The sequence below is a fragment of the Podarcis vaucheri genome, assembly GCF_965113315.1.
Source record: "Podarcis vaucheri genome assembly, chromosome: 13".
NCBI lineage: Eukaryota > Metazoa > Chordata > Lepidosauria > Squamata > Lacertidae > Podarcis > Podarcis vaucheri.
The window spans coordinates 40065067-40087148 of record NC_138751.1 but is presented as its reverse complement, the minus strand read 5'-3'; the positions used below and the strand labels follow the sequence as shown (position 1 = coordinate 40087148).

General features: G+C 44.3%; 2 protein-coding genes across 3 annotated transcripts; both read left to right on the top strand.

Annotated features, from left to right (window-relative positions):
• Nucleotides 1-972: 972 nt before the first annotated feature.
• On the top strand, nucleotides 973-12196 carry LOC309516621 (vomeronasal type-2 receptor 26-like; the record flags this gene model as incomplete). Its single annotated transcript, XM_082195381.1, has 6 exons — nucleotides 973-1181; nucleotides 2425-2716; nucleotides 3641-4495; nucleotides 8618-8845; nucleotides 9569-9695; nucleotides 11281-12196. 6 exons carry the CDS (start codon nucleotides 973-975, stop codon nucleotides 12180-12182), a joined length of 2613 nt encoding a protein of 870 aa, XP_082051507.1. The 3' UTR covers nucleotides 12183-12196.
• A 438-nt stretch (nucleotides 12197-12634) lies between these two features.
• Nucleotides 12635-21997, top strand: LOC309515980 (vomeronasal type-2 receptor 26-like). 2 transcript variants are annotated; one of them, XM_082194359.1, is made up of 7 exons: nucleotides 12635-12733; nucleotides 13134-13259; nucleotides 14763-15054; nucleotides 16169-17026; nucleotides 19385-19612; nucleotides 20382-20508; nucleotides 20791-21997. In XM_082194359.1, the coding sequence occupies exons 3-7, from the start codon at nucleotides 14767-14769 to the stop codon at nucleotides 21684-21686; spliced, it is 2397 nt and encodes a 798-aa protein (XP_082050485.1). In that variant the 5' UTR covers nucleotides 12635-12733; nucleotides 13134-13259; nucleotides 14763-14766; the 3' UTR covers nucleotides 21687-21997. The 2 variants fall into 2 exon arrangements, with proteins under 2 accessions (XP_082050485.1, XP_082050486.1); XM_082194360.1 differs by lacking the exons at nucleotides 12635-12733; nucleotides 13134-13259; nucleotides 14763-15054 and adding an exon at nucleotides 13856-13982.
• Nucleotides 21998-22082: the final 85 nt, after the last annotated feature.

Genomic DNA, 22082 nt, shown 5'->3' with positions numbered 1-22082 from the left:
GACAGCGCTGGCTCCCGGCCTATAGAGTGAGATGAGCGCAGAACCCTAGAGTCTGGCAAGACTGGCCAGGGGTACCTTTACCTTTTACTATAGGGGCCCTAAAAAGGCCTGCAGACAGGGCCCAATGGACCATTTGTCCATCATCACAGCCATGCGTTGAAGTCACTCAGAGTCTGCTCACAATTGTTCCTTTCCAGTCAAATTCTACCAGCGGCTAGAATTCATCTTGGCCCCATGGGTTTACCTGCCCCATGCTTGGCCTCACATAACACCAGCTGATGGACATGTGAATGTGGTTTGGCTCACGAGCCCAATGGAGAGGCTTGGTTGGCCTAACTGCTGCAGGTCAGAAGTCCTTGTTGATTCCCCGCAAGGAGCTTTCTCTACCTGTGTAGATTCTCTTAAGTGATTGACAACTTTTAGGGTTCCGGATTGTGTAAGAAAGTACTGTAAGGACAGCAAGCTACAGAGGCTCTCTTCTGAGAACACAGTAGGTGATGAAACTGGCAGCAGGGATGCAATGGAGGAGAAGGGGCAACAGGCTTGTTCCTGCTCCCCCCTCATTACAATGCCTTGAAAACACTTGAAGGAGGCTGCTGAGGGATTATTCTGTGTGGATCATTGTCTCTGCTACTTCCAATGGACCAGCTGAGGCAAAGGGATCATTATTCTCTCCCCTGTTATTATCAATTACATGGTAATAATCTGCTTCTGATCAGACCTCCATAGACTTCCAGAATCCAGTCTAAAAAGAACTAAAACCCTCTCTGCCATCCCCAGTAAATGCTAAGGTGCTGCCGACTCGTTTAGTGAGCTTTCCCCTGGAGTTGGATCCTAGGTCTTGGGAATTTTGCTGGTGCATTCGGAGAGTGCCATTCAAGGCAAGCTGCTGTACTGAGGCTGTTTCTAAAGCCAATGCTGATTAGCTGTAAACAGGGAAATCTCTGTCTAGGAAATTATATTGTTCCTAGTATGGCAGTGTTGATGCTGTTAATCTTCTCGCTGCCTCAAATGGCGAATCTGTCAAATGTCAGTCGGAGCATCAGTCACCTCCATATCCCACACAAGTACTATCAGCCAGGTGACCTTATCATTGGTGCACTTACTTCTCACATCTTGTCCTCTGTTGACTATGAAACCTTCATACAATGGCCATCCATCCATCAGATTCTTAATCCATTGTAAGTATTTCAATTTTTCAATTCCCATGTGATATTAATTCCTAAATTAGCACGTGGGCTTAGAAATACTCCCTATTTATTTTTGCTATGGGGATTTATTACTTATAGAGAGGGGTGCAAAATATCCCCTCCTTCCACAGAACATCGGATCAGTCTTAGACTTAACCCTCCCCACCACCTGAATTTTAACAGCTAAAATGATCAAGCCAGACAATAAGTTTCTAGTCAAGCCTGTAGGAATGAGGTGGATTATCTAGGATCCAGCGTGGAAGCAAAGAAAGAGAAGTCTTCCAGTGAGATATGACATGATGTTCTGGGTGGTGTGTTTCTCTCTCACCCCCAAGCTCTTGCACCCCACTTTCCAGAGCAGTGCTTAATGGAGAGGAGGAGCCATGGCCACAACAAGTTACATGGGTGTCATAATCTAGAGAGCCCAGCATTCTGATGTCAAAAGGAAATGGGTGAATGGCCAGTAGCAACCATTGGTCTACCTAGAACATGCCTTTCTGCACAGAGTAGTAGTGGCTCTCCAGGATTTCAGACAGGAGTCTGCCCCAGCCCCACCTAAGCAAATGCTCTACCATTGGGCTTTACAGAACCTTTAAAGAAAAAGTATACAGAGTAATTGTCAAAACATTATAGCAACAGAAGGTTGCCTGGTACCGGGGGGCAATAGCTTCATTGATGAATGGGAAAACGGGGGTGGTGCTCCAGAAACCTGCAACAGGGCAGAAAACTACAAGAAGGAAGCAGCTGGAGGGAATGACTCCTAGTTTCAGTTGTCTCTACAAAAAGGCACAGGGTATGGGAAACAAGCAAGATGAATTGGAGCTTTTAATACAGGATGACTAATATGACCTAGAAAGTGAGTAGGCATTGCCTTGGAGTTCAAGGTTTCTTTAACAGATTGGAGAACTGGGTTAACAAAATGAATTTCAATAGGGACAAATGTAAGGTTCTGCACTTAGGAAGGAAGTACAAACTTCACAAATATAAGCTGAAGGATACCTGGCTTACTAGGATCTAGCCATCTTAGTGGAACTTGAGCTTCACTTGAGTTAACAGTGTGATACAGTTTTTGGTGTGTGTGTTTAAACCAAATTCTTTATTGGTTTAATTAAATCTGCCTGTAAGCTCCCTTGTTGCTCCCTAGTACAGAAAGGCAGGGAACCTACGTTTCCTTAAACAGATTGACAAAAAATGGAACACAGCAAAACACTTTGATGTCCAACTCTCATTGCAGTGTTGTACCAAAATACTATCAGCAAATTCTGGCCTTGGTGTTTGCAGTCAAGGAAATCAACAAGAATTCCAATCTATTACCTAATGTCACATTAGGATTCCACATCTTTGATAGTTACTTCAGTGAAAGGATGACCTACTGGGCCACTTTGGAGCTGCTCTCTACACACTATAGATTTGTACCCAACTACCAGTGTGACAAACAGAAAAATCTGATGGCCGTCATTGGGGGACTTGACTTTGAGATTTCTCTCGACATGGCAGCCATCTTAGGTGTCTACAAGATTCCCCAGGTAAGAGTCAAACATGGTGACTTCCCCTCATTCTTCTTTCCTCTGTCCTGTTGATAAAAGTTTTCCATTCCATAATAGCCCCCTTGACAATTTTAGATTGTATTCAATAAAAGCTTTCATTCGCCTTCATCCGTTTCCCAGCCTTTGCATGTTCTTCAGAGGGTATGAATGGAACATTTTGCAGATACACTTATACATACCTAGTCTATGTATGCGAACAGCTTGGTCTGCCGGCCTCAGGTAGACTCCAACCAGGATGAATTACGGAGGCTGCTCATCAGTCGCTTCTACATTACCTTAATTAATCTGACCTGGACAATTTGGGGCTGTCACTGCTGCTGTCAACAGCTCACTGGTTATCTACCTAGTGAAATCAGAGACACAGAGAGAGCTTTTATATTCTTTTACTTTAATTCACAGGAAGACATAAAAGTACACTCTTGAGCTGCCACCAAACCAGCCATTGCTTCCTAGAAATCAGCCCCCTCCTGCTGCCTATGGAGGCTGCTAAGAACAATTATCTTTTGGGTTCTGCAGAGCATGTCTGGTCGTTCTGGAAGGAGGAAGCTCTGACAAACTCTGCTGAGAGAGAATGTCACTTGGCTCCTGTACTGTTTCTAAGAAATCTGACTCTTGTCTTTGTTCATTGCTACCTTGCTCTGGATCTTCATCACCTATTATTTCCCAGGTCCTTTTTCCTTCTTGGGTGTGACCCGTCTCAAACCACCACACCATACTCTCCCCCCTTCCTTCTCTCTGGAAGGTTCTGGGGGTGCTGCTCTCCACCACTCCTCCTCATCTGCCCATTTCCTGATGGGCTTACTGAGACAGTGGGTCCAAAGCACAATTGTTTCATCATTGCTATCCACACATAATCGATGTTTCTACTGCATTAATGGGAAATAACTGTCTGTTTCCTTCTAGCTCACTTATGGCTCCTTTGCCTTAGAGGATGCTGGTCAAAGCCAATCCACTTCCTTCTACCGGATGGTGCCCAATGAAGCCCATCAGTACACTGGGATTGTTGAGTTACTTCTCCACTTTGGATGGACGTGGGTTGGGTTGTTCGCATTGGATAGTGAGAGTGGAGAGAATTTTATGGAAATCCTGCAAACTCTGTTTTTCCAGAGAGGCATTTGCTTGGCATTTTCAGAGAGAACTACAAAAGGCTCATATTTTGAAGAGTATTATGACATGATTCCCCAGTTGCTCCAAGCCTATCATGATATTGCAGAAAGCAAAGCCAGTGCTGTCGTTGTCTATGGAGAAGCCAAGTCCTTCTGTTTTTTGCAACTATGGCTAGCGGCAGGGGGTGCAGAAAACATGACATCTATGGGGAAGGTATGGATTATGAGTGCTCATCTGGATTTCTCAGCAGTGGGCTTTCAAATGAGCCAGGGTATGCAACCATTTCATGGCTCCATATGCTTCACAGTGCACTCAAATGTGGTGCAAGGATTCAAGACCCTTCTTCGCTCCCTCAATCCTTTCATGGCAGGTGAAGATGGTTTTCTTCAGCAGTTCTGGCTCCAGACATTCTATTGTTTCTTTTCAAAATCCAGTACTGAGTTCAGTGAACCCTGCACTGGACAGGAGAAACTGGACAGCCTCCCCTCATCTGGCTTTGAGATGAGCATGACTGGCCACAGCTACAGCATCTACAATGCTGTCTATGTTGTGGCACATGCTCTACATGATGCCATGTACAGATCCAGGGCAAAAGACAGAGGAATTGTGAGAAGATGGAGACCGCAGCTTCAGAAATTGCAGCCTTGGCAGGTAATGGTTCTTTTGTTGTTGTTGTTGTATATATTTTAATTATTATATCATTTTATATTGTTGATAAAACAAAGACAAACTGTCAGGGAACTGCCATCGGCTCAGGGACAAGAGGGGAAAAGCCGAATGGATTACAGAGAGCCCCCAAAGATTGTGGGAAGCAGCACTTCCTCAGCGGAGTAAGGTAGCCACACCTCTAGTGGAGAGGAGATGCAGGGCTCGGAGGAGGCGAGGCCGTGCCAGGACACCTTGCCTGGGCAAAGCGGGGAGGAGAGAGGTCTCCCGTTACCCACGCCTTCCTTGCACAGTAGGCTTCCATGCAGAGTGGGGAGGCGCAGACTGGGCGTCAAGAAACTACTCTGCTGGGGAAGGTTTAAGGACCGCCCACTCTCAGATTCTGCCGGTGAATGAGCAAGACACAGAATAGAGGCGCTCCGCTTTCCAAAGGTTTTTATCACCGATAAGAAAGCTTTAAAACAGACTATTGCAGCATATTGCCTGATTGCTCTCGAGCCACCAACCTATACCTCTAACAAGAACATTTTTGACGACAGGCAAAAATTGAAAGAGGAATAACCAAACTGTAAAATAGGCAGGTAGGATGTGTAGTTGCACGTTGAAGCTGCTGAAGAAAGCATATAGTGTTTTGCTAGAATGGGAAACAAAAGATGAGGAGCTCAAATCGGTCATGATCAAATGGGCACAAGATAGAGGACATAATATACAGTTTGAGGACTGGGGAAAATTGTGGAAAGTAAAGTTGAAATTTACAGATTGTTCTCTTTTGAAAGAAAATTATATGAAAATAATGTATAGATGGTATATTACACCAGGACAGATAGCAAAAATGTATAAAACCGGGTCAAACATAAGTTGGAAATGTAAAGAAAAAGAAGGGACTTTTTATCATAAGTGGTGCGAATGTAGAGAAGTTTTAAAAAAATGGGAAATGATATACAATGAATTGAAAAAAAAATGTTTAAAATGGCATTTGTAAAAAAACACCCCAGAAGCATTTTTGTTAGGGATTGTAGGACAAAACCTGCCAAGAAAAACAAAGAATTTATTTATGTATGCTACAATAGTGGCAAGAGTCTTGATAGCACAAGGATGGAAGAATGAGGAAATCCCAATGAAAGAAAAGGCAAGAAAAATTGATGAGCTATGCAGAGTTGGCTAAATGCGACTTTAAGGAAGGATGGGAACTTTTTACAAATTATCTAAAAAGATAACAAAATGAACTGGACCCCTTGGCAGGTTTTGAATAAACATACACAAATTTATTGGTTGATAACATGATAGATCTATAAGGCAAGGATATGTATAATTTTATAACATGCAGAGAATAATATGTGTAGAGAAATCAGAGAGAGGAGGTGAGGGAAGTCCCTGGTTGGGGTGGGGGAGGGATGGAAGGGGGTGGGAAAAAGGGGAAAAAATAATGTATGTGATTATATGGTTTGATAATTTATGTTGAAATTGCTTAATAAAAATATTTTAAAAAAGAATGTGTAGTTGCACATGAGTTAAATACTTTAAAGTCCAAATTAAGTCCAATTTTATCAGATCACTAAGCATAGTTCCAGATTTGCCAGGGTGTTTTGAAAATGTTGGTGCTGCTGTACAGTATATGCTATTTATATTGTGTTGCCTGCTCTACACGATGCCATGTATGTGAGGAGAATCAGAACTTACAGGGTTAAACAGTTCTGTGTGACGTCTCACATTCTGAGGCGTGGTTTGGTTCACATACGGGAATCTTTCTTTGTGTGTGAGTTTCCTTTCGTTTTTGGCTGAGAGGCGAGAAGAATGTCTGCTCTCTCCCCGGGACTGATTTATGATGTTTTTCTTCACATTAAAGGCTGTTAGAGATTAGCAAGAAGCCTGTGTTCAGTCTGATTTATTATCCACACACAAGGCAACACTTTCTACCACTGCTAAGAACTCTGCTAAGAGCTAAGAGCTCAAGTTTTTCCTATCGGCACAAGCGTCCATTGGCACAGGGGAAGTGTGCCGGGCGCCATCTTATCTCACAATGTACAGATTCAGGGTAAAAGACAGGAATGGTGAAAGGTGGGAGGTGGTTGCACAGTGGTACCTCTGTTACGAATGCTTTTGGTTACGAATGCTTTAGGTTACGAACTCCGCTAATCCAGAAGTAGCTGCTCCTGCTTGTGAACTTTGCCCCAGGATGCGAATGGAAATTGTGCACCTCTGGCGGCCCCATTAGTGAAAGGATAAGAATGGGATAAGAATGGATTCAGCTTAAGAACGGACCTCCAGAATGAATGAAGTTCGTAACCAGAGGTACCACAGTAAGCTTGCTCTGAGCCAGCCACATAGATAAGGAAGGATGGGAACATCTGCTGGTCTTTGCATTGCCACAGCCCTAGAAGAGTAGGAAGGGCTGTGTTGGATAAGATGGGACAATCTCACCTTTGAACCATCCCAGGAAGATACCAGTGTTTTGGACTTGGTCAGGAAACCGTCCTGTCAGGTTGCCAGCTGTCAGAGATTCCAGCAGCAGTGGGACACGTTGGGCCTTATCAGGAAGCTGTGTGGGACAGCTCTTTTTCAGAAGCCGAAGAGGCGAATTGCTGAGCTTTGCGTGGCAAGTTACCTCCCCCAATGAAATGAAGACACGGACACAATGATATAAGGTTAATGGGCGTGAATGGCCACAACTTTATTGATTACGGAAATTGAAGGTATTGGCCTTAGGCATTGGCTCCTATCAACTACCCGGCATGGTGACCGGGAAGGGTTGAACACAAACCGCGGGAGTCCTGTTGAAGTACGCCAACTAGGATCCCACGGGTGTCACCGCTCAGGGGCGTGCCGGGGGCCCTACCTCACAAGGCTTCGGACAAGGCCACGCCCCCTGGAGTCCTCTACCGGACTACCCCTTCACATTGGGGGAAGGTGATGGCGCATCCTTCCCCCCTCCATTTGTCTAACCATTGCCCCATGCCAATGCCTAACCGCCAATGCCGAGAAAGTTGTGACGATTGCTACGAGGAAGGCGAAAAAACCAAAAGGCAGGAAATTGCGCCAACTTGGAAAAATTCCTACCAGGCCCCTTGCGGCGACCAACCAGAGTCCATAGCAAGGCCAAGTCTAGCTAATCTAAGGGTGGGTGGGATGGGAAAACCACTCTTCAGCTGGGCGAGGGGAAAAAGAGGGCGGTCCCCGGGCGTGCCTGGCCCTAAATAGCCCGGGCCACGCCTCCCCCACCCGCCAATTGGCGGGCTGGGTGGCAGACACGCCCGGGGATTCCCCCAAGTCTCGCGGGGGCAAGGGAAGCCCCCGCGGATGTGGGAGGATCCTGCCCGCAACACCCTCTCCGCTGCAAGGGCGGAAAGGGCTTTGTTCTGTAAATCATAGCTACTTTACTTATCTTGGATGTTATTCTACAAATTATATATGTTATTTAGCTGTTATGTTCTATATTATTAGCTTTATAAAAAGGTAAAGGACCCCTGACAGTTAAGTCCAGTCGCGAACGACTCTGGGGTTGCGGCGCTCATCTCACTTTACTGGCCGAGGGAGCTGATGTTTGTCTGCAGACAGTTTTTCCAGGTCATGTGGCCAGCATGACTAAGTCACATCTGGCGAAACCAGAGCAGCGCACAGAAACGCCGTTTAGCTTCCTTCCCTATTTATCTTCTTGCACTTTGACGTGCTTTCGAACATCTAGGTTAGCAGGAGCAGGGACCGAGCAATGGGAGCTCACCCTGTTGCGGGGATTTGAACCACCGACCTTCTGATCAGCAAGTCCTAGGCTCTGTGGTTTAGACTACAGCGCCACTCGCGTCCCATATTAGCTTTATACATCATATTAATTATTAGATTCAGTTACCAAATAATAAAAGGATCCTTCTTATATCCAGTAGCTTGTCTGCCCTTCCATTCACTGACATCCAAGGAACCCTGTGGTTTCTTGGTGCTTTCCATGGCTGGGTGACCACTAGGTGCAAGACAGGTGCAGACATGGCCATTATTGCTATTATATTTTATGAAATTCTACACACCGCAGTTTAGAGGCAATTGTAATCTAAAAAACAATGCATAAAATTAATTTGAGTTTTAAACAATTGTCCTTTTGGTTCCATTTCAATGCAGCTCCACCCATTACTTAGGAGCATCTCGTTTAACAACAGTGCGGGAGAAGAAGTGTCTTTCAATGAGAATCAGGAATTAGAAACTGGATTCGATATTACCAACTTGGTCACTTTCCCAAATAACTCCTTCATCAGAATGAAGGTTGGATGGATGAATTTGGATGCTCCCCCAGGAAAAGAGTTTTCCATCAATGAAGACAAAATGGTGTGGCACAGGAGTTTTCAACTGGTGGGGAATATTTCAGCAAATTGCAACCTAGAAGTATCCTAAACTAATGTCATTGTGGCATAGTTGGGGTTTGGATCCTGTATACTTTTGCACTTACTTCTTACGCAGGCTTGCACAAATGTAGTGAAGCTGTCAACTAGATTGGGACATTATCTTTTGTTCCAGTGCTAAAGAGAATTATTTAAAATTTTGGAGATGAGCTGAGTGGTATCTAAGTCTAACCTGCAGAAAACCTCTTTAGAAAGCAGGCAAGGGGAGACTTCAGGAGAAAACACTTGGCTGGTTAGGGATAATAATGTTAAAACATGAATGGATCAGAAATTGTACAGCTTCTTCCTTAAATTACACTTAGTCATCCAAAACTGTTCCTTTTAACTGCAGGTTAAAACTCTGGTAAGTTTGCAAAAATGTATTTTTCCAAGCAATTTGGTCATTAAGGTTACTATTCATATCTAATCTCTCCCTTTCAAAAAATATTCTTCTTGAAATGGCCATAACTCCAACTGGGATATAAGGACATATCTAGTCACATTAGTAACAGATGCCATTATGGCTCTTAGTCTGCAGTAAAATGCATTTGCATTCGAAATATTCTTACTATTCAGTGTGCCATTTCTCCAATTCACTCAATTGCTCATAGCCCAGAAAATGGAATTCAGCTTTTCCAAAAGCCAATCATTTTCTGTGCACCTAACTGCTTTCATACTTAATTCAAATTGGCAGGTGCCACCCCCCTCCCTTTGCAACAAAAAATGCCCTCCTGGTTCCAGCAGAAAGAAGAAGGAGGGGGAGAAATTCTGCTGCTATGACTGTGCCCAGTGTCCCGAAGGCAAGATTTCATTTCAGAATGGTATGAGGCACTATATACATGTCGTGTTGTTTTGCTCTCAGCTGTGCAGTTCCTCGCCACAATCAGCCAGTGATCAGGTTTGCAAGGGGACACAGCACTTGGAAACAGACCCAACCATCAACTAATCACCAGGGCTTGCAAAGTGCAATTTTACCTGCCCTACTCCTAACATCCTAGGTGTGATTTGTCCTAAAAAGCATGATGGGCAAGAGGTTCCCTGGCACTAGATTGCCTGGAGAGCGATGGGGGCGGGGGAGTGGAGATTTGTTCTGCCAATGTACCTGTAGAGCACAGGCCTCCCACTGCCCTGCCCTGCCCCCGCATCATCCAGCTAAGCAGCAGAGAAGGGAGCTCCAGGACACTGCCTTCCCATGCAGCTCACTCCTGAGGAACAACTCTAGTACACCCAGGCTGTGTATATATTATAAAAATAGAATAAATTGTGATGATATGCACTGTCCAGACTCTTTATGTTCAAAACAGTTTGACTTTCATAATCATATAACTGAGAAGAACATATCTACAATCTCATACTTATTTCACTTTGTTCCTTATAGTGGGTAAAGGTTTCTCCGTATTAACATCTTGGGATCCTCTTTTCAGCAGTCTCTCTCTCTCTCTCTCTCTCTCTCTCTCTCTCTCACACACACACACACACACACAGGTAAAAAAAACGACAGTTACTCGAATAGCAGTCACAACAGAATGGAATGCCTCTCTCATGTGATTCACAGTCAGCCAATCAAACGAGAGAGCTACTGCTAAAGGAAAACACACAAACAACAATTCAACATAAGCAAACATTCCCATTTCAGGAAATTAAACCCTTATCCTTAATAGATGAGTCCCTTACTGCCTGTAGTATGAGTAGCTCTCATATACAGACCCCTCACCTGCGATATCCCCCTTAGACAGACATGTCTCAGGAGGCCCTGACCCAGCTCACTGGATCCCTCCTTGGTATTTTCAGCTAGCAACTCCTCAAACCTCTTCCACCTTTCATCCTGATCCAACCACCCCTCCAGGACATGTTCTCAGTACTCATGAAAGTAAGACGTAGCTATACTCTGCTGTCAGGAGGGGGCTACAGAGCACCAACCTCCCACACCAACCACTCCTGTGTCTGGTTAGGGACTCCTCTCATACATCCAAGCTGAGGTACTGCACAAATAAAGGTAAAGGTAAAGGGACCCCTGACCATTAGGTCCAGTCGTGGCCAACTCTGGGGTTGTGGCGCACATCTCACTTTACTGGCCGAAGGAGCCGGCGTACAGTTTCCGGGTCATGTGGCCAGCATGACTAAGACGCTTCTGGTGAACCAGAGCAGTGCACGGAAACGCCGTTTAGCTTCCCACCAGAGTGGTACCTGTTTATCTACTTGCACTTTGATGTGCTTTTGAACTGCTAGGTTGGCAGGAGCAGGGACTGAGCAACAGGAGCTCACCCCGTTGCGGGGATTCGAACTGCTGACCTTCTGATTGGCAAGTCCTAGGCTCTGTGGTTTAACCCACAGCCCACGTCCCACTGTACAAGTAGCTGCCCTCAAATACACTTGACTAACATTCATTTCTTTGTTTCCCCCCAGACATGAATGACTGTGTCCGATGCTCAGAAGGTCACTATCCAAACAAAGACCAAACACAATGTATTCCAAAGACAATAAGCTTCTTGATGTTTGAAGAACCTTTGGGGATGAGCTTAGCTTTCCTCTCTGCCTTTTTCTCACTGCTCACAATATTGGTCCTAGTCATTTTCATTACACATCAGAACACACCACTCGTCAGGGCCAACAACCGGAATCTGACTTACATGCTCCTCACCTCTCTTCTGCTCTGCTTTCTCTGCCCCTTCATCTTCATCAGCCCCCCGAGCACAGTGACTTGCCTTCTTCGACAAGTGACTTTTGGTATCATTTTCACAGTGACTGTTTCTTGTGTGTTGGCCAAAACCATCACTGTGGTTCTGGCCTTTGGGGCCACCAAACCAGGATCCAGAATGAGGAAATGGGTGGGGAAAAGACTGGCAAGCACCACTGTGCTTTCTTGTTCCCTTATCCAAATTGGTGTTTGTGCTGTGTGGTTGGGAACATCTCCACCTTTCCCCAATTCTGACTCGCACTCTGTGATGGACAAAATAATCCTAGACTGTAATGAAGGGTCGGTTGTCATGTTTTACTGTGTCCTGGGCTACATGGGCTTCCTTGCCTTTGTCAGTTTTGTTGTAGCATTTTTAGCCCGGAAACTGCCTGACAGCTTTAATGAGGCCAAATTTATCACCTTTAGCATGTTGTTGTTTTGTAGTGTTTGGGTCTCTTTTGTTCCAGTGTACCTGAGCACTAAGGGGAAATACATGGTGGCTGTGGAGATCTTCTCCATCTTGGCCTCCAGTGCTGGCTTATTAGGTTTCATCTTTTCCCCCAAATGCTACATCATTGTGGTGCGGCCTGATCTAAATGACAAACAGCAGTTAATAAGGAGGAAACAGTAGTATATCCCACTGCCAGTCTTTTCTTTCAGACTATAGTTAATATTCATATGCTCTCCATCATACAGTTATTTTGTATTAATTGCTTTGTACCATTTTTTGTTGTCAGCAGTGTCCTCTTTGATATATTAGACCATTAAAGCCTAGGAATTATCCATGTGCTGAAACTACAGATTTGCACTGCTACAGGTGCCACATAGTACCCATTCATTTCATAGTAGATCCGCCCCTGTATAAACCTTCCTATTTTCAAACTGAACTTGCCTTCCCCTAGTTTGTTTTAGTGTAATAGTTAGTAAGCTAAAAAAGGGAGGTTCATGCAGGAAGGTTTAGAGGACAGATAATGCATATTCTATGGTCAGGTGAAGCATTCCTTCTCTGAAAAAAGACAGGCTCACTGTTCTTTTCTTATTCTTTGAAGTTTACTTTGTGTGCCCTTTGTGTGTCGTCTCAGGAATTGACAGAGATGGCTTTTCATGAAACATCACAAAACATGTTTTTCTCCATTCTTCTGATCTTCCCAGCAATAACAGCACCTAGTTATTATCTCATTGGTAATTATCACACTTGTCATCACTGAATCTCTTTTGGATAAGGTCCTCATAGCTTTTGAGAGAATACTAGTCAAAGACTAGTATTAAAGGATCCCTTCCTGCTATTTCAAACAATGGGGAGGGCAGAGGAAGAGGCAGTATTTCCACTTTTCACTTGGAGAGTTGTAAGACAGTCTTTTAATCTGTGGATTGGTGGGATGACATGGCATTTGTGTGAGGGGAAAAGATTCTAGTGAGGTTGGTTCTGAAGCTAACAGGCATGTTCTCGATGGAAGTAAAGGTGTGTGACTAGAAGGAACATTGGCCTCAGTATGCTGCTGATTATTGTGTCCATCCTCTCCTTTCTGCCATGTGTGATGTGCAAACATAACCAACGTTGCACCACCAATCATTCGCTCAGCATTCCACATGAATTCTATCAGCCTGGTGACTTTATAATTGGTGGACTTGCTTCTCATATCTTTGGCTCTTTTGCTAAAGAAGACTTCAGAGAAATCCTTATCACCCATCAAGTCCGTACTTTCTTGTAAGTAGTAATCAAGTACATCAAGGAATCATTTGATTCTGATTCCCCATTCCTAATATTGCTTACTCAGAAATAAGCCCCCATGATTTCAGTGGGATTACCCCCTGCCCCCACAGAGGTAGGAATAAGAGTTAGGTGCTAAACTGAGGAGTTAGCTTAGAGAAGGGAAATGGTGATCTGAAACTGCTAGGAAGATGAGATATCTTGGACTTGCTGATCAGTTCTGATGCCCCATTTCGTCCCTCCCCTTCACAATTCTCTTCCAGGCAGTGCTTCATTAGAGGAGCAAAGGTTTAGTCTTACTTGGAAATCTGAGCTTCCGATGTGGAAGCCCTTCTTGAAATGAGGGGCTTCTGAATTCACTGACGAGCCAAAGAAGTAAGAGAAACAGAGTCCCCAAACAGGTGCAAACACCAGAGTCACTTTCAGATGACTTGTTTATTTAGCATTCATTCATATTAGACACTGCTGGTTTTTAATGAGCATTCATTCTGATTTGTTTGTGTGGAGCTTCAATGATGTGTGAAGCTTGCATTGTCCCACACTTCGCACTGAATTTCCTCATAGGTGTTAGAATCACAACCCAAAACATCGGCAACCTGGAAGCACCCTTGGAGAAGTAACCAACACCCAACTGTTGAAAGCTTCCAGTACCCATCACCAGGCAGGAAGGGAGATATAGGGGATGGGGGAGGTGACAGGATACTCCCCAAAGTGCAAGTGGTAAGATAGCTCTCTGGCTTCACTTTGAGTTCTTGAGAGAGGCTTGCTTTGACCCCAGAGTGTGTTATGGTGAGGGATGGGGAGAGAAATAGAAATTCCACCTGTTTCCATGCTCTCCACAGCTACATCCTGATTTCAGAGGTAAGGGTGCATGTTGGAGGTAAAGTGAGATGCCCTTCTCTGGTCTTAACATGAAAGCAATCCTGAGAAGAGTTTTGGGTGAGGAATCTAACAAATGTAAACAAATTATGCATAGCTCTGATGAGGTAAAGAGTGGCGGCCAATTCAGTAGATGCTCTTGTAAGAGAAGCCACACTTCACAATAGGAATAGGTTACCAAGGGGTAGGATGTTAGAGAAAAGGTGTGAACCCTTCCCTGGTCTAAATATTTAACCAAGCCTGAGAAGAGTTTCTGGTGAGGAATCTTAAAAGCTCATCTTGCCTTTGAAGTAGGGTTTTTAGAGCACCATTTGTTCTCCTCTAAGCCGGGCTATGACAAACACACATGACACCCCAAGTTGAAAATATGTCAAGTTGAAAATGTTTCACGGATCTAGAAATGTTGATTACTATCCTACCTCTCTCTCGTCATTTTCAAATGGATCTGAACCAACAAATGAGTTCTCTGCTAAGATTGATACAAAGCTCTTAAGGAGTAAAGGGGGGGGGGCATCCTAAGCAGCAGATAGTATTGGAGGAGCAGCAACATTCTAGCCTCGGAGCAATTTTCCAATGGCTTGCATATCTCTCAGTTATACATCATAAAATTATCTATTGCAGTATTATGCCTAAGAACTATCAGCATATTCTGGCTTTGGTGTTTGCGGTCAAGGAGATCAATGAGAACCCCACGATCTTGCCTAATATCACCTTGGGATTCCACATCTATGACAGTTACACCAATAATAGGATGACCTATCGGGCCATTCTGGACCTTATTTCCATGCATCCCAGATATGTACCCAACTACAGGTGTGGCATTGAAAAAAATCTGATGGCTGTCATTGGGGGACTTGACTTTGGAACATCCCTCTACATGGCAACCATACTGGGTGTCTACAAGATTCCCCAGGTAAAATACTGATTTGGGCACTTCGCAGCTCACTTATTATTATGTTTCTTAACCAGTGTTCGGAGTTTCCGTGCGCTGCTCTGGTTTGCCAGAAGCCGCTTAGTCCTGCTGGCCACATGACCCGGAAGCTGTATGCTGGCTCCCTCGGGCAATAAAGCGAGATGAGCGCCGCAACCCCAGAGTTGGTCATGACTGGACCTAATGGTCAGGGGTCCCTTTACCCTTGACCTTTAACCAGTGTTCACCCAGTGTTCGCCATAGCTCAGTGCAGGCACCTCTCAGTTGGCCACCATTGCCATTCTATGAGAACAAGAGAGAAGTTCAAGTGGGCTCCAGCACCTCTTTTTCTAGAAAAATAGCACTGGGTTTTAAAAACGTAATTTGATGGTAAGTCACTTTAGGAGGTTTTCTATATTTAAAGGATTTAGATATAAAAAAATATAAATAGCTAAAATAATTTTTTTTCTAAGTTCGCCTTGTATCTGAAAGAAAACATGATTGGTGCCTGGTGAGCAATAAATGGGTTGCTGTGACCATAAGGTTGTCTCTGATGTCACCTTTTACACCTTCCATGAGGAGGAAAGAGAGAATAGTCTCCGCCAGGGCCGTCCCTACCATTGTACCAAGTGAACAACCATATCAGGCCGTTCTGATAGGGGTCACATATCAGTGGTGGTTGAGACAAGACACATGACTCTAGTTCTGTAGGCTGCAGTTCAGCCATGGAAACATCAGATGTTTCCAAACCAACCTCTCTCTATCCAGGCAAGCAAGAGGCAGTATTACTGTTCAGAGACACATACTGTACTAGCCAAGTACATGAACTGGAGGAGTGTGTGGCACAGGATGAGTGAGACATGTGTCCTGGGGGCAAGCTCTGTAGAGTATCCCGGGGCAACATAAGGCCCTGGATGTGAGGTTACGCATCCTTCTACAATCCAGTGTCTATGACTTTTTCTTGGATGTTGGAGCTATGTATGCAACACAGCCTCTCCTGGCTCCTATCTTGGGAAATGCAGTTTTCTATCCCACTCTTTTTGACAGAACAGACACCGCATATGAGTTCCTTCTACTACATCCATGAACCAATTTATATTTCTTTATTTCCTTTCAGCTCAGTTATGGCTCCTTTGCTCCACAGAACACGGATCAAAGCCGAGCCACTCCCTTCTACCGGATGGTGCCCAGCGATGACCATCAGTACACTGGGATCGTTGAGTTACTTGTCCACTTTTCATGGACATGGGTAGGATTACTTGTGGCCAATAATGAGAGTGGAGAGAAGTGTCTGCAGACGCTGCAACCTCTGCTTTCCAGTAAACATATTTGCTTAGCCTTCTTAGAGAGAACTTCCCAAGCTAGTTATGAGTATCATAACATTCATTTACTGTATCTCCAAGTGAATCAAGTGATTGTGAAGAGCAAAGCCAGTGCTGTTATTTTATGCGGGATTTCTGCATCCATACTTGTCTTGCAAGAAATGTTAGCACAATGGGAAGGGGGAAATGTGGCTGGGACACCTATGAGGAAAGTGTGGATTCTGACTGCTCAGCTTGATTTCATAGGAATCACTTATCCAACAAGATGGGATATGCAAATCTTCCAAGGTTCCATCTCCTTTACAGTTCATTCAAACAAGGTGCAAAGATTCAGAGCCTTTCTTCAGCTCCTAAACCCCTTTGAGGAAAATGGAGATGGTTTTCTCAAGCAGTTCTGGACCCTGGTTTTTCACTGTTTATTTCCAAACTCCAACATGGAGGAGAAGCCCAATGGAAGCTGCACTGGAGAGGAGAAGCTGGAGGAGCTCCCTTCATCTGATTTTGAGATGAGCATGACTGGCCACAGCTACAGTGTCTATAATGCTGTCTATGCCATGGCACATGCTTTACATAACACATTGTTGCACAGGTACAAGCAGAGGGCAGCAATGGAAGGAGAGATGCAGGAGCTTCCGAAGCTGCAAGCTTGGCAGGTACTGGTTACCATTTGACATGGGCAGGATCATGATGTCCAGGGGTATGTGCAACAGTGCCCTGAAAATTAGTATAGATAACCATACAGCATTTCTCTCATTCAACTTCAATCTCTTCTGTTATTATTATTTCCTTCCTTCTGTGCAATTACCACTCAAGTGTGGCTCCTGTTCATTTTCCCTATAGAGAATTTGAGAAATAAATTTGATGGTTTTTCCAAGAGGCAATATATTGGAACTGATTGTAAGTCAGGCTTCCTCAACCTCGGCCCTCCAGACGTTTTTGGCCTACAACTCCCATGATCCCTAGCTAGCAGGACCAGTGGTCAGGGATCACAATTCACACAGAATTTTTGTTTAAGGTGTTTGGCATAATTTTGGCAACAACTTTATTAAAATACATAAATGTGGGTGGTTGCTTAGGCATTGGTTACGACTATCTGTTCCCGCCCAGGGGCAGAACTGACTTCCAGTTTCCAGTGAAAGCCAGTAAGGGTAAACAAAGAGAACAACAACTACCAGACTTTTAGAAGACATCTGAAGGCAGCCCTGTTTAGGGAGGCTTTTAATGTTTGATGTATCACAGTATTTTAATGCTCTTTTGGAAGCCGCCCAGAGTGGCTGGGGAAACCCAGCCAGATGGGCGCGGTATAAATAATAAATTATTATTATTATTATTATTATTATTATTATTATTATTATTATTATCATCATCATCATCATCATCAATATTGGGGAGAAAATGGAGCTGGGCACCATACCCTCACCTTTCCCCGCATGCTCCCAGGGCCTTGCGTAACCCAAGCCCCATGCCAGGGATTCGGACGAAAGCATGGTAAGACCCTGCATTCCTTTAAAGGAAATCCCTTGCAGCAGCAGCAGCATTGGAGGGGCAGGCACAGCCAACCCTTACCCCTCCACCAACCAATTTTTAACCAATGCCTAACCACAACTTACAAGTTGTGACGATTTGCTATGCTGTAGGCAAAAACCAAATGGCACCAGCCAATCAGCCAAATGGACAAAATTCCTACCAGGCCCCTGCCCCAAAAGCAGACAACCCCATGACAGGAATAGCAAGGTCAAACACAAGAGCCCTAAGTAAGGGAGGGTGGGCGGGTGATCCGGTGCATGCAGCGAAAGAGAACGCTCAATGCTGCGTGCCCTGTATATAAAACCTTTGATCCATCCCACAACTTGGCAACATCAAAATTTCCCCAGTAACCCAAACAGCCCATTCACCCCCAATGGCCATCTAAACGATCTCGCCCAGCAACAGAGGGCTGGCCTGTCAGACCCCACGGCAACACGTGCTCTCCATGAAGGAGAACGTGCTTTGCCAATCTTTTATCGTTTATATGGGAATTAAATACTAGTTCCTATTTACAGAGTTATGTGGAAGAGAGCTTGGGTTGTTTGACCCTTTAAGTAGTTCTCTTTCCCCTCCTATAAAAACTATGCAATGGACTCTCTTTTACATTTTAAACAGAGAATAAGTTTTATTCAGTGTACTTGCACGGCTTAGATTAAATATACCAAACAGGCAGGTGTTCCTTATGTTACCAATACATCTGACATAGATTTGAACCTAAGACAAAAACTGCTACAGACTGACTAACTCTGAGACCGGAAGCAGCATAACAGAACATAACTGCTGCTCTGTTAAGACTGTTCATAACTGCCATAATTGTACCAACTGAAATAAGTGCCTCCCGCAAAGGACATCACAGAGTTCTCTAGCCCTTGTGAGCATTAAGCCTTTCCTTAGCATTTTGGATGCTTTCATCTCACAGTTTAGGGGCTGGGGGAGTGAGGTCCTCCATTGCTCTTTCCCTTTTACAAGCTCTCATCCCCTTTCGCTGCTATTGGGGGGCCTATAAGACACTTATTGGTTAACAGAAAAGTCCTACCAAGCCAGCAATTCTGGTGGCTTCTCCAATTGCTTTGTGGTTCTTCTGACCAGGGAGAGGGGAGGAAGGGGAGAGTTGTAGCCACCAGTGTTTCTTGTAGTGAAGTGGGCAACAATGAATTCAGTGCCTTTGATGATGAATTTGTTGTGCAAGACGGTCCAGAGTGGAATGGCAAGATGTTATTGAGACTTTTTGGGGCTACTGCATCTGTAATCAAAAGCTTCCACCCTGTGGCTTCAGCCCTTGTAATTGTTTCTTGTTCAGCAGGGAACTATGTGCTTTAGCTTATTTAAAAGGTGTATAAACCACCCTTCAAAAGATTTAAAGCTCTAGTCTGAGCTTTAAAATCCCTGTCATTTACAGGCAGACGATCTGCCCCAAACTGAGTTCAGTAAGGAGTGACATTCGGGCTTTAATTCAGTGCTCCTTTGTTTCCCTTTCAATGCAGCTTCACCCCTTTCTTAGGAGTGTCTCATTTAACAACAGTGCTGGAGAAAAAGTATCTTTTGGTGAAAACAGGGAATTAGAAACGGGATTTGATATTACGAACTTGGTCACTTTCCCAAATAACTCCTATGTGAGAATCAAGGTTGGGAGGATAGATCTGGAGGCTCCCCCAGGAAAGCAATTTTCCATTCATGAGGACAAAATGGTGTGGCATAAGAGTTTTCTCCAGGTGAGGAATGACAGCAATGTCCATGAGATGTGTGTAAACAAAATATTATTGCATTGCAGATCATGAGTCTAGAGTGTTCCTATCAAAGTGTGGTACATATCTTGAAGCACATGTGGAACATGGAATCCTTATTTTGCTTTTTTATTTTTTTATTTTAATAGAAAGTTAGGACCTGTTACATGTTTGGGTTCAGCATTGTTTTGATCAAATCATAATGAGAAATTTGCATGTTTTCTAGGTCTTCATACTACACCCCTGATTGCTCCTTGTCTTTGGCAGGAAGATATGAAGAAAGCTTTTAAAAGGATTCAGCTGGCACCTCTTTTCAGTTTGGAAATGTGATAATAACACAATGTTCCAAATCCCAGAGAGGCTTCTAAGCATGTTCAGATATGTGTGTTAGACTGCTCCTTACACCCCCCTACTCAGCACAGGAAGATCCGAGGGGGAACAAGTACACCAAGGAGATCTCTGGACATTGGGTGCAGGGCTGGTGAATATTCACCCACCCCTCAATTTGAGGAGGCTCAAAAGAAAGCCATTTTAAGCACCTCCCCACCCCCCAGTTGTGGATAGTGGTATTTTTCTCCCTGACTTGGTTCTAAGGAGATAATTTGCACCTCTTAGTCAATACTAAATTCCCACTGTGCATACAAACTGAGAATGCTTGGAATGTCATGCGTTCCTAATTGTAGCTGAGATAATGGGAGGCAAAGATCCTATACTGCTATATGTGCTAAACTGTTCCCATGCTTATTCCAATGGAAAGGTTCCACCCCATTCTGTGTGTAGCCCAAGTTGCCCTCCTGGATCCAGAAAGAAAAAGAAGGAGGGGGAGAAATTCTGCTGCTATGATTGTGCTCCATGTCCCCAAGGAAGGATTGCTTCCCAGAAGGGTAAGAGACACAACTTTCCCCCCTCCCCCCCTCACATACAGTGGCCAGGCCATCCCGATCCAAATATGTCCACGGTTGACATACCAGATGAAGATGGTAAGAGGCACCAGTAGCTACACATGCTAGTTGGCTTGGGGTTCAAACACATTACACTGTATCTGGTTTGTTGGGAAATATCTAAGATATTTCCAATTTCATCCTAAGAGGTCCATATTGGAGGAATTTGTAGTTGCTCTTTAAGACATGATGAGTCTGCATCTAATCTTTTCTTTTTTACCTCAGACATGAATGACTGTATTGGATGCTCAGAAGATCACTACCCAAACAAGGACCAGACACAATGCATTCCAAAGACAATCAGCTTCCTGACTTTTGGAGAACCACTCGGGATGTGCATAGCATTTCTCTCTCTCCTTTTCTTTCTGCTCACACTTTTGGTCCTAGTAATCTTTGCTAAGCATCAAGACACACCCCTCGTCAGGGCCAACAATCGAGATCTGACCTACACTCTCCTCACGTCTCTTCTCCTTTGCTTTCTCTGCCCCTTCATCTTCCTCAGCCGACCAGACAGAGTGACCTGCCTTGTCCGACAAATGGCTTTTGGTGTGGTTTTCACAGTGACTGTTTCTTGTGTGTTGGCCAAAACCATTACCGTTGTTCTGGCATTCATGGCCACCAAACCAGGATCCAGAATGAGGAAATGGGTGGGGAAAAGACTGGCAAGCGCCATTGTCTTGACTTGTACTATTATCCAAGCTGGTATTTGCACTGTGTGGCTGGGAACCTCTCCCCCATTCCCCCATTTTGACAAGCACTCTGTGATGGGAGAAATTATTCTGGAATGTAATGAAGGGTCAGCTGCCATGTTTTACTGTGTCCTGGGCTACATGGGCCTCCTGGCCACTGTCAGTTTTGTTGTAGCATTTTTAGCCAGGAAACTGCCTGACAGCTTTAATGAGGCCAAATTCATCACCTTCAGCATGTTGTTGTTTTGTAGTGTTTGGATCTCCTTTGTTCCGGTCTACCTGAGCTCCAAGGGAAAACACATGGTGGCTGTGGAGATCTTCTCCATTTTGGCCTCCAGTGCTGGCTTAATGGGTTCCATCTTTGCTCCCAAATGCTACATTATTATGCTGAGGCCTGACCAGAACACCAGAGGGCAATTAATCAGAAACTGAATGAGAGTGAAAAATAATAATTTCACAGGTGTGGCATTTAAAACCAGCCAATCAACCTGTTTGTGTTTCCTTTTTGGTGGTGTTCCAGGACTGTTGCTTAATGGATGATACTTCACAAATGGTACCAGAACATCCATTTCCTATCACAGAACACCTCAGGTTGTAGTCTTACAATTACTTGGGAATCATCTCCATTGAAATTAATGAAATTCACTATGTGTATATAGGATTACAGTTTCAATAAAATATTCTAGTATGCAAAGGAAGCAATCACATACAAAAGAAGATGGTGTAAAGCAAGTCCAGCATAAGATATATGTCAGGGAACTGACATCGGACCCAGAGGCGGAGGGAAGGCTCCCAAGTGATGCTGGAGAGGGACCCAGCAGGGAGAGA